Source organism: Pelmatolapia mariae, linkage group LG12, assembly GCF_036321145.2.
Source record: "Pelmatolapia mariae isolate MD_Pm_ZW linkage group LG12, Pm_UMD_F_2, whole genome shotgun sequence".
Taxonomy (NCBI): Eukaryota; Metazoa; Chordata; class Actinopteri; order Cichliformes; family Cichlidae; genus Pelmatolapia; species Pelmatolapia mariae.
Window position 1 is genome coordinate 10,675,790 of NC_086237.1, and position 12,263 is coordinate 10,688,052.

Below are 12,263 nucleotides of genomic sequence, written 5' to 3' on the forward strand. Positions count from 1 at the left end.
AGGCCCCCTCCTCGATTCAGAGATGGTCTTTCCCTTTTCACGTAAATGGCCTCCTTGACTCCGCGCTCAAACCAGCTTTCCTCCCCATTCAGGATGTGTACATCCTCATCATTGAAAGAGTGTCCACTGGCTGGTAAGTGTAAATAGGAAACTTTTTGGGATTTGCTTACCTGGATGATTGAGCATGCATCAAGACATTTCACATTTTTACTACTCAAAATAATACTGAATGTATACTTCTTTGTACTTGGTCCTTAGAATTATATTGCATAAAATAAATGGCCAACTGTTATGAATAAATAACACTATTATATTTATGTAAGTCTATGGGACATACAATACATGTAAAACATGAACAAGTGTTTTTCATTTCTTTTCCATAAGTTCCGTCAAGTCTGAGGGAAAAAGATTATTTAGCAAAGTTTCAAATGATGTAAACATCCAAATAGTTCCTTTTAAAACTGAGCTTCCTCAATAAAACATGCACAAACGAACAATAAACCATGTAAAGAAGCAGACTAAAAGTTCAAGCTTGTCTCAACCTCAAACTCATCGTGTGACAAGCATGTGTTCGACCCCTGAACTGAAGACAGGCCTCTTACACATGAAAACATGCATAAACATGCTAATTTATTCCTGATATTGGTAATTCCTTATCATCGGCAGATTAGACTTGAAACTCTCAAGTCTCCAGACAGCTGATAACAAGCTGGCTAAACAACAACAGCTGGTTAAAAACTAACATTATAAGCTAACCAACTAATGTTAGGGCAAGTGCCCTAAAAACACAGTTTTCCTCTGATAAACAGTTTGATTACATTCTCACATTGTATGAGAGAGCAGACCCTAACAGAGGCTCAAAGCAGTGCTTTCTGACAGAAAAGTTAAAGATATCCTCAAGAACTCACCTCAGAAATACTGCCATAGGACAGAATTTAGCATTGCTGTCTCGTCAACTCTTTTTGGACTCCTTTCACAAAGGTCTTCAGCCTCTTCCAAAGCAAATAGACGTGGATACATATTGACAGCTGAAATAAACAGGGGATTGACAGCCTAGACTCACTACAGATAAACAGTGGCCAGAGCTGATTGTTCTACAGCAGCTACTGTAGCTACGATTATGCACTTGAATTGAAAGGGGTAACAAAATATAATCCAGTTGACTGCAATTTACTGACCTCTAGTGGTGAGATTTTACACACTGTACCTTTAAAATAATCCCAAAGGTGAGCTCCAGACAGTCTCAAAGAATCAAGTCTGTCTGAATTTGTCCTTCTTTAGAGATCGTTTAAGTTTGTATCAGTCCAGCTCTCACTATAAATCACATCAAGAGCAGAAAATAACCACTCACTAGCTCCGTTCTGGTGTGAGAGTAGCACAACTGGACATCATGCATACCTTGTGCTTTCAGGTAGCTGCTGAATAAAAACAGCAGATCAGAATGCACTGGCTCCTGCATTATCAAACACAAAAACTTAGTGTAATAGCCAGAGAAGTTCATGGACACAGTGCATGTGAGGAAAAAGAAACACACAGTTTGTATCTTTGAGTTCTGACAAATGTGTTTCACATATTCCTTCCAAATAAAAATAACACTCAGGTGGCACTCAGTTATTTTTGCCTACGCCAGCTGTTGATGAGCACTGAACCATTGTGCCAACATATTTTATGGCAAGGGAACAATGCAGTTAAAAAGAGGATCTATTTGTAAAAACAACACAGGATCCAGGGCAACCTAAACCTAAGACTCTCTCTGCATGATCAGTCATTGTGATCTTTGTGCACTGCTGTTACAATTATTAAAGGTGGAGTTATCTCAAATGGACAAAATGAAACTGGGACATTAGTAATATAAGTAGGCGGGACATTTTAATACTGAAATTTCTTTTATTTCTTGTTAGCACCTGATATTTCAAGAATCGGCCATTTATTGCAGAAACATGCATGTATCAAATCGTTCTTACTGTAACTTTTATCAAATGCACCATACTGTTTCATACATTTCATATTTATAATGAAAAAGCAGTTTGACTGAAACACATTAGTGGTTGATGTTTGAACATGAACATGTTTTGCTGGTTGCTAAAAAAGCATGTCAGGAATGTAATCTTCTTCTGCTTCCCATACCACGAGTGACTGCTCAGGTTTCTATCACAGACAGCATCACAGTTCATATGATGGACACAAAGCTGTGCTGGTTTTCAAATCTGTGAGATCCTGAAGGGTCATAAAAGTGTGCACAAACAGCAGCTTTTCTTTTCATGTGCAGCTTCAGGCTCCTCAGGAGGAGGCGCGTCAGGAGCAGATGACTCCTCCTTGCACTCTGACACTGAACCGCTGGAGGTGGACAAAAGCCTGCTGCACACCAGGTCTGCAGCTTTTCCATCCATCAAGGACACGTCTGTCACTGTTTTCTCTCTTAGCGACATGTCCCCATCTTCATCATCATCTATGAGCACAAACTCCTTGAGATAAACCATCCCCACTCCGTGGAGACTGCGGCTCTCTGTCGACTCCTCCGTACTGCGTCCATCCACAAAAGTCAGAGTTGAAGTCTCTGTCAGGGTCTCATGTGGGTCTGTTGAGTTGTCTTCTGGCCCCGAGTAGCCCTGGCAGCTTGACTCCATCATCCTTATGAAGCTCCTGTGGCCAATCTCGTCTTTCGTGCTGCGCTTTTCTTCGTGGCTGATGGAGTTGATGTCTGGAACGTTGGCACTAGCTTGGCTGGAGAGCTGGTCTCTCCTGGGATGAAAACTGTTTTCTGCAGCATGACCATTTCCAGAATGCATCTTAAAGGCCACCTTCTCATAGTCATGGTAGACCTGCACACTGCTGCTCCCTGTTGGGGAAGAAATGGGGATGCTGGCAGTGTTTCCTTTTCCTTGCTTCTTCAAGTAAATCTGCCTTTCACACTGAGACGAAACAAAAAACTGCAGGTTAGTCTCTGACCTTAGAAACTGTAGTCTGTTCACTGAGGACGACTGCAAGACTCAGTTCAATATTATTTATGTAACACCAGCTCACAACAACAGACACCTGGGGCTGGTTTATTTTGTGAGCCCAAAACAATATAGAATAAACCAGTAAATAGGCCTTCCTTTTTCTTTAACAATATGAGAACATTTAGCAAACAATAAATACTAATATAATCATTTTAAGATTATTACTACATAGTAAACAAAATGGTCTAAATGATTAAATTATGACATCCCTGCTTTTGGAGGGAAGCTTATTTATTTTATGAGTCTGCATTGTATATAACGGGAAAAAAGCAATACAGTTCACTTTAGGAGGCCAAATACCTTTGACCCAGAAAACTGGGGTTTGTGCCCTGAATTGTACCATTATTTTTATGTATATTGTGTTCATTCTTTTCTAGTCTTTTAAGACTTATGAAATCTGTAAAAAAACAAAACAAAAAAAAGTCTTTGTTCACCTGGACGGGTATTTTATCTTTTAGCTGTAATACAACTGTATCAATCTGATGAATTTCCACCAAAGAAATTAATTGATGCCAATGTCAAGAAAGTGTCAAGAACATGACACAACAAAATTACTGGCCCTCTGACGTTTGAGGGTCTGTGAAGATCCATCACAGGAAACGGTGATGTGGAGCCCATCACCTGACTTGAGCTGCTTCCCACAGAAATGATCCAAACTCCTCAAACAAACAAACTGGCATCATGACCAGCATGGACACTGCGATGGTGCAAAATAAGCATGATGTATATTAAAATGCTTGATAGTATAATTAAACCCTCTGACAGGAAACAGTTTTTTTCTCTTGAAGGGAAGGAGTATGTAATCGTTTCCATTTGTTTGTCTGTCTGTTCGTTAGCGGTCCAGTGACCACAGTTTTAAAGATATCATTTTAAATGTTGTCTATCTAGACTGGCTAAACATTTGACCTTGACCTTCACTGTTAGTGCCCACGGTCAAAGTTGACCTTGAAAAAAATAGTCAAGAAACCATGGCTGGTGTCACATATCTAGTTATTACTAAGGTGTGAATAAAGGTGCTGCTACATGATTTAAAATCAACAAAATTTACCCCTACTTGCACCCCTTCTTTATTTAATTTTTGAATTATTAATGCACAATTACAAACTGACTACATCATGCAGTTACATTATAGTACAGTGTTTCGCTAACAGTGTAACTGGGGCAATAAATAGTGGACTTGTTTTATGCACTGGCCTCTCTGAATAAATAAAAGAAGCCGTTACTTTTAAAGGAAGCAAAAAATAACCTGAATTCCCGAAGGATCGGCTCTGTGAAGGTGGAGACAGATGAAGGCCTCAAAAGTGCTTTAACAAACCAAGGAAAGTGAGTGTTTGATCTCTTTTAAACACACCCTCCTCCTCCCCTTCTGCCACACAGAAACATGTCAGATGAAGTGATGAAGGCACCGCTCATCAGAACATCCTGGAAATCTGCCATCCTACTTATGGGTGTGGAATGCTGACAGATTCATGTCAGTGGGCAAATCTTCAAGCTTTAGTCCCGTTTTAAAGAAAGGACAAGCGCACACAAATGCAAATTGGAATATGCAATAAATATGCACACTGGAAACTGTATTGAAAGACTTTTCTAGAGGAGCGATTTATAGCTCTGTGTGCTAAATGCACTGCACTCTGCACAGGAGCTTTACAAACTGACCCTCTTACACTTGACTGACTCCTGCAAGACAGAATTGGGACTCTATAAATGAATAATATCTGCAGTGTACATGTTGGAGTGGGAATGCTCCAGTTTGTAGAGGTGACTGAGCAAGAACAAGAACAGATGAAAAATACATAATGTTTTAAACACGTTCATTGGTTTATCGCTTTAGCTTCACATGGCTGGCGACGCCTTTTGTCTCAGCAGTGAGTATGAGCAGCCTGGCAGAAGCTTTATCTCTGGGAGGAGGAACTATGTGGCACAGCCAGGAGAAAATAGAAAATAATTTAATATCACAGAGTTGACTTTTTAAAAATGTTGGGCAGTATAGAGTACACTTAATGTATAATGATGGCTATCTGAATGCTAACATTACTTAAAACTGTCCTTTACACATCAAACACACAACTGATGCAACAATGAACATCCACATTTCTGTAAAAATACACATCAATTTAATAAAAACATGCCTTTACCTTAAGCTTTTTAAGCCTGAACTCTTTCCCGGGTCGATGTAAGGAAAATCACATGGCATAGATGGGATGATCAAGCGGGCTTCCTCCTGCTCTGCTGTGCCGCTGGCAAAACTGATGTCTCCTGCTTGCAGAGTATTCCTTGTGGTCTACAAACAAGAGATCCTTCACACACGCCCTCCCCTCATCGTATCCACTACAATTGCTCACAGCTGTAGCTGCACAGAGGCAGGCACAGACTCGACGCACAGGGGAACCTGTGTGTGCGTCTCTTATTTTAAACTTTGTGATTTTCTAATGGATTGACCTTTATATTGATTCTGCTTCACATGTTAACCACCCAGAGTTGAATTTTGAGTTTTCATTAAATTAGAAATAGCAAAAAGGCAAACACCACCCAAAACAAGGAAATGAAGAAAGGTTAATTTATTGCACAGTATTTGACATTTTGGAGAATATGCTAACGTGCTTATGCACAGACACTTAATAATAACAATATTAAAATAGACACTGCTTATACAGTGAATACAGGCTCTTTTCAGCTAGTTTTTAATTAAAATCAAAATGTGAATCTAAAGTGAAACATTTACAAAAGGATTAAAAAAATCATTTTCTTTAGTCCCGTCTGTAATTTTGCTCTCAAATCTATTTCCTGACTGCAAACTGATTTTTTTTGCCCTGATTGTAAAACAGAGAAACGAGCTAAAAATGTGCAACTCAATAACTTACTTCTTATATTGTCTAATCTACCCCAATCCCTTAATAGCTCTAAAAACATTTGTTATATTTTAGTTTTATTTACCAAAATGATAATAGTGATAATAATTTGGATGAAGTCAAACTAGTCCTTTTGATCAGTGACTGCATAAATATTGTTTTCTCATTCATATGTGTTAACTATCCAACCTATATTCTATCCTCTGTCACTTCAGTGCGATAACATAAAACCAGCAGGGCGCTAACTTTTACTGGACCTGGCAGTGAAGTCAGATTATACCTTCAGTCCCTTCCTGAATTCTTGTTTACGCAGAACTACAACAGACACATGTCCTGATTTTGTCCTTTTAAAACGCCACTTTTTTCAATCCCATGCACTGAACGTTTTCTAATATATAATACAGGCTCTAAGTCTCAGTGTTAAACATTGTGACAAATCCTTGAATTTAAACTTTTCAGCTATTCAACAAATATTGTGAAGTAAAACAAACAAACAAACAAACAAACAAGCAAACAACACACCCCTTTCAAAAAATCTTTAAAATTAAGACTGTGACCTTACAATAATGACTAAACTGGGGATTACTTTATTTTTTTCAGCGAAAGAGAAGGCTCAAAGGACATGCCATGTGTCAGAAAATGTATTTCTTATGCTGAAGGAAAAACAGTCTTTAAGATTATGTTTGACAACAATTTGGTGTAAACTAAATAAAGCTCAAACAAGGAATGCAAGAATATTTACAGCAAACCCTGAGGAATGCACCAGAGTCATGTGTTAAAGCACCAGGTGCACTGATGCAGAGGACACTTAATGTTGAAACTGCGTCTGATCTTTCACAAGTGATTTCTTATTTTCCAGCAGTTTTTTAGGTCAGAGGCGGTTGTGCACGGGAACTGTGCACCTCAGCTCTAAGTTAGAAAACCAGTGCTTTCTACTCTCTGTTCTTACTCTTATTGTTTGAGAGAGCAGCTGCTCTTTAGCTTTTTGAGACATTTTGACTTGTCACAAAGGGAAAAGCACATGCATAAATAATAAATCAAATGATGCCTGAATTCCATTTAGCTGCTTTAGCCTCAGGGTCCTGACATTGTGCATGCTGCCATGGTTTAATGGGACACTTTAACTGATCAGAGATACAATTAATGATATTATTACTCACAAGGAAATACCTGGAAACACCTTATCTGCTTACTGGTAAGCACTGAATGGTAATATAGTATATAAGTAATATTTAGTCAGAACAGAATGAAAACATCCACAAGCGTGCTCATTTATTCTTCATTTATTAGACACACAACTCTCCTCTGAACAGCCGACAATGAGCCGACTAAACGAAAACAGCTGGTTATGAGCTAACGCAATACCAGCTAACGATAGGATCAAGTATCCTTGAAACCACGCATTCCCTCTGATAAACAGCTTGATTATATTCTCACATCATATGAGAGTTAATTCGCCAAGTGTCTGAATCTACTTCAAAGCAGCTAACAAGAGCAAAAAACAGCAGCGCTTATGACAGAAAAGTTCAGAAAGGTTTGACATTATTCAACATATTCAAAAATACTGTGTACAAAAATATATTTGTTTTACACAAACAGTAGTAGAAACACGCCAGCCAGCAGCAGCTGGCTAAATGTAATGGTTTTGATCTCTCTTAGGTGACTAAAACTTTTTGTTCTATAACAGCCACCGTAGCTGAGATTATGCACTTGAATTGGGAGGGGTAAGAAAACAGAATTCAGTTGACTGTAACCTGACAATCTACTAACAGTCAAACTGCTAACAGTGAAAATCTGAACAACAAATAACAACATTCTTTGTTAATCATCAACACCTAGAAATCAGTCCCACCAGGTGAGCTTTGCCCCCTCTGTGTTGCTGCATCTGAAAGCAGAGGCTTTGGGACTGTTCCCTTTTTTCGGGTGCCTCCCAAAAACTGACTGTCACCTTTCCTGGAACCAGCAGAGGCTCCTTAAACTGGGCAGTGACGGTGACAGGAGCTGTGATCACTTTAACCCCTGTTGGCAAAACAGAGCAGCTAGCTGACACCCTAGAACAGGACAGAGCCATCCTTCATAGTGATAATTAATACTGTTATCGTCTGATAAATCGCATTACCTTTGTGCTTTTCGATTTCAGCCAAGCAGACAGAGAACATCCAGAGACTTGGTGCTCTGTGAGGTGTGAATCTAAAGAGCCTGGCCAGCAGATAGAGGAGCTTACATGGAAAACTCCATGTACACTTCAGGTCGGGAGTCCAGGGAACTTTGAGCTCCACCTGCTTCAGAGTGTCTGGTGCTGGCTCATCTTTCTCACCTGCCAGAACAAAGATCAAAGTCATGGTGATCAAGTGTACCGTCGCTTTAAAAACACAAATATTCTGAAGGGAAACCACCGTGACACTACTCACTCTCATTTTCATTCTTAGGTGAACATCTGATGGCTTTGTGAAGCTTGTTTTCAGAAAGCAGTGTCAGGACGCTCTCCCACACTACGCATCTGGAGCGGGAAGTAGCAGACAGACAGATGTCCACCTCCACCCCCAGATCAGTCGGCTGGTACCCCAGGACTTGCACCCGCAGGGTGAATGGACCCTTCTTCAGCTCATCGATTGGCTGAAAGGTTTTTAAACTCTGACGCACATGGACAAGACCTAAAAAAATATTTAAAACACTCAAAGTTGGATAATTTTCTTTTAAAACCTGCAGTACACATAAAATGATGAAGATTGAAATCACTTAAAAAAGTAAATATATAATTTCAAATGATGGACTAAAAACATTTAAATATTTAAGTTTTTTTACTGGGAAAAACACCTTTTTTGGTAAACAATGTAGTCAGTGCACTAAGTCAAGCTTTTTAAAAAATGGTTAGTTTTCATTCCTGTCCTTGTGTTTTCCAGTAAATTTGAATTTTTTTTTAGTTGTGACTGACTGCTTTTGTGAGCAAAGTGAAATAAATGAATAAATAGATACTTTTTGTGGTTTTCCAAGGTGAGTATGTCTTCAGCAAATTAAAATGGCACTTGTGGGGTTCTTGCATTAGCTGGTTTGTCTTCTAGTGAAACTCATTTGAGCCTGCATTACTGGTGCCTTCGCTATTTGTTTGAAATCCATCCGTTCATACATTTTCTACCACCTGAAGAAAGAGTCAACTCTTCAAGGGACAAAAGACCAGGAAGGCACCAAGTCCAGATCGTGTGCCACCTTCTGCACTGATCACCTGGCCCCATCTTGACAATGATCTTCAGCAGCTCCCTGGAGCAATTCATTAGTCATCACTGTAGGGACACTCTCCAGCACCCCAAGAAGGCTGGGTACTCTGAATTGTAGTTCAACCGGGCAGTGAATCGGGGTTGAATACCCACCTCTGCCTGCTGCCTCTCACCGAGGGCAACTCCGGATTGGTACAAACTCCAGCCCCTGTCCAGCAGACTGCGGTGAGGTGAGACTGACTATATCTAGGAAAGATCTCCCAACCTCTCACCTAAGCTCAGCATCCTTCCCCACCAGAGAGGTGATGTTATATGCCCCAATAGCCAGCCTCAGCAACCAGGGATCAGACATTGCACACGACCATTACAACTTCTCTTGTGGGTGATGAGCCCACAGTATGGCCCACTTGGGATCACTACTTTTAAATGTAGCCACAGAGTTTTGATGTAGTATTTTGTACAACAATCAAATATTGAAATCAAAGCAATTTTGGGAATAAAATGTACCCATCAAGTTTCCACTGAGTTGAGATATCAGCAAAAGAATCAGTCTGGTTAAAGACGCCGTGTCATAGAATCGTAATACTTTATCATTCCCTGAAGAAGCCCTGAAAATGTGTGTCTTATGTTATCTATGTCTTACCTGCTGGGCTGAGCCTGAAGTTTTCATGAGTTAACAACATAAGGAGAGGTCTGCCGCAGAGAAACTCCGGGAAGCACAGCGGGATGTCTCTGTATTCACTGTCTGGATAATCCCAACCATAACCTGCAGCACTGCAGAACCTCCGCAACAGAGTATCCTCCACCCTTAGAGACACATACACCAACTCAAAGAGGACCTGCTCCCAGCTATTTTACAGTTCAAATGCATGCGTAAAACGTTAGGCCGCACTCACCTGCAGGTGACCACTGTATAAACAGCTTCTTGTTTCTCTGTACCGTATAAGCAGCCTGTTCTCCGGGTCACTCTTCTGCTCAGGTATTTCATGTAAACATACGCATTACTCGGAAGTTTGTCGCTATGCAGTTCGGTTGTTTTCAGCAGCTTGTGAGCGCAGTAAACGTGAACGTAAACTAAATACACGGAACATACAGACAGTGAGGCCACAATGTAACTCTGCACATTCCCCATTATCTATTAAAATATCCATGTAGGCTCACAGATACCGCTTAGCAAGGTTAGCTCCAAGTGCATGCAACAGTACGGCAAGCGCCCTGGGACAAACAGTGCGCTTTCGGCTCATCAGCAATGAAACGCGCACTCGGTGACGCTTTTAAAAAATCTTTACTGTCGATGCACAATCACTTATTCCACAATTATTTTACATATTTTTCAGAGTATACATTACAGCTGTTTTAGAGTCGGCTCCTCTCACCAATTTACTAGTACAGTGTAAAATATTTATTTTTGCTTACTGTCTGAAAAGTTCAAACTATTCAGCAATTCGTTATTTATTTATTTTTTTTCCAAAACGAAGGGGAGATGTCACTCTTATTGGCTGCAAAGAGAGCTTAACAAAAAACACAAAACCATCCAACAACTCATGTATATAAATATACAAAGAGAACATTCATATCCAGGCTGAAGGGGACATTGTGTCTTCTTCAGTGGTTCCTGAGGTGACGGAGATGTCCTGACTCGTCTGTCCCGTCCCCGCTTTTAAACTTCTTCACCCAAATAGAAGCAGCAGCACAATGCAGACTGAATTCACTGCGATCAGTGGCACTGCAGGGGAAAATAACACATGACATGGTCTGAGCCAAGAGAAGTTAAAATGATCTAAGTCACTCTGACTGAAAAAATACTGAGTGTGTGATGAAGTGGACACCCACCTCTCATGACTGTTCTGACGGAGCGGATAAGGTTCATTAGCTGGACTTTGATGCCTGGTTCATCACCAAATCCCCCGACACTTTGATCCACTCCCCAGCCAACTGAAGATGGTTAAAACGAACGGATTTGTATTAAGTAGAGTGGGAATTAAAAGTACAAAATGTAAACATAGACGAACAATATAAAGTCTTCCTGTCAAATGGATAGAAGGTGGTGTAGCAACTTTAAATAAAGCGAAATCACAAACTTTTGCCATTTAAATTGTTCTATTTGACTAGCCCTTTAGCATTAGCCTGCTTAAATGCTGGGCCAATTCTATACATGACCTCTTGAGAGCCTAATATCTGAATTACAGACACTTACTTTTACTTAGAAATCTTTCTTCGTGTAGTACAGCGACAGCATTGATGCACAGAATAGCTGCTTGTATAAGAGAGTATAAGGTAAATGCCATCTTGTCTCGACAAGTAGCTAGCTAGCTATATGTTAGCTGTAGCTGGCACTATTTACATCCGGAGGCCGCTCTGCTTTGATTGGTCGTCGGGTTTAGGGAGTGGGCGGGGCGCGTCCAATCCAGAACCCTCCCGTAAGAACTGCTACGGAAGGGCTCCACCTGTCTTCAAGCAACAACTTCTGACGTGCCCCACAACTACTGGTAGATATTTGCCTCTTGGGCATCTGTCAGAAATTTTTCTTTTATATTTTTGTAGCGTTTACTCACAGTTTGGTTAGGGTCAGGAGAAGACTATTTCTGTTAAATTTATTTTTAGAAGCTTGTCTGACAGAAAACCATAAAGCCAAACTCCCTCAATATACAGGCAGCAGAGAACAAGGCCTCTTTCTGAAATCTGGCTTTTCAAGTACAAAAAGTGAATTGCATTTAGCTTTTCACAATCTGCCTCTCACTCACATAAAACTTGATCAAAACAAGATGCAAATGTATAGCCAAGAGCTAAAAGTTTAGTAATTGTTGTTTGACAGAGCCGTGGGAAACGTCTTGATATTGAGGATGCCGTAGTGCCACCACCCCTGAAAAAACAAACAAAAAACCGTGGCAGTTGGCAGGTACGGGCTGCTGCAGTATCCCTACTTCCCACGGCCTTGTTTGACGAGCATTATGTGCAACATAGCCTCAAAACACCACTTTATGCAGGATGTTTCCTCCTGTAATATCTCATGATGTTATTATGGTGTCATTATTGATGTACATGTTACGGCTGGCATGGTGGATAACTTCGTAAGGCATGTAATGTGTTCAAAAAAAGACATATTTAATGGTGGAATTTATTAACCCGCCCCCCATGTATAACCTGAACATGCAAACTTAGCTCTACATGTTCCACAGCTCCAATTTGTATTTGAG

At 40.2% G+C, this 12,263-nt stretch overlaps 2 protein-coding genes across 4 annotated transcripts; both read right to left on the reverse strand.

Annotated features, from left to right (window-relative positions):
* Positions 1 to 1,911: 1,911 nt before the first annotated feature.
* si:ch211-12e13.12 (uncharacterized) lies at positions 1,912 to 5,390 on the reverse strand. Its single transcript, XM_063490288.1, has 2 exons — positions 5,138 to 5,390; positions 1,912 to 2,912 (listed from the first exon to the last, which is right to left on the reverse strand). Exon 2 carries the CDS (start codon positions 2,787 to 2,789, stop codon positions 2,226 to 2,228), a length of 564 nt encoding a protein of 187 aa, XP_063346358.1. The 5' UTR covers positions 2,790 to 2,912; positions 5,138 to 5,390; the 3' UTR covers positions 1,912 to 2,225.
* A 1,728-nt stretch (positions 5,391 to 7,118) lies between these two features.
* si:ch211-12e13.1 (uncharacterized) lies at positions 7,119 to 11,425 on the reverse strand. 3 transcript variants are annotated; one of them, XR_010095340.1, is made up of 7 exons: positions 11,264 to 11,425; positions 10,900 to 11,001; positions 9,963 to 10,792; positions 9,710 to 9,873; positions 8,263 to 8,505; positions 7,971 to 8,168; positions 7,119 to 7,870 (listed from the first exon to the last, which is right to left on the reverse strand). XR_010095340.1 is itself a non-coding variant. In XM_063490477.1 (5 exons), exons 1-5 carry the CDS (start codon positions 10,196 to 10,198, stop codon positions 7,680 to 7,682), a joined length of 1,032 nt encoding a protein of 343 aa, XP_063346547.1. In that variant the 5' UTR covers positions 10,199 to 10,726; the 3' UTR covers positions 7,119 to 7,679. The 3 variants fall into 3 exon arrangements, 2 of the variants coding, with proteins under 2 accessions (XP_063346547.1, XP_063346548.1); XM_063490477.1 differs by lacking the exons at positions 10,900 to 11,001; positions 11,264 to 11,425 and having other exon boundaries at positions 9,963 to 10,726; XM_063490478.1 differs by lacking the exons at positions 9,963 to 10,792; positions 10,900 to 11,001; positions 11,264 to 11,425 and having other exon boundaries at positions 9,710 to 9,952.
* Between the last annotated feature and the right edge of the window lie 838 nt (positions 11,426 to 12,263).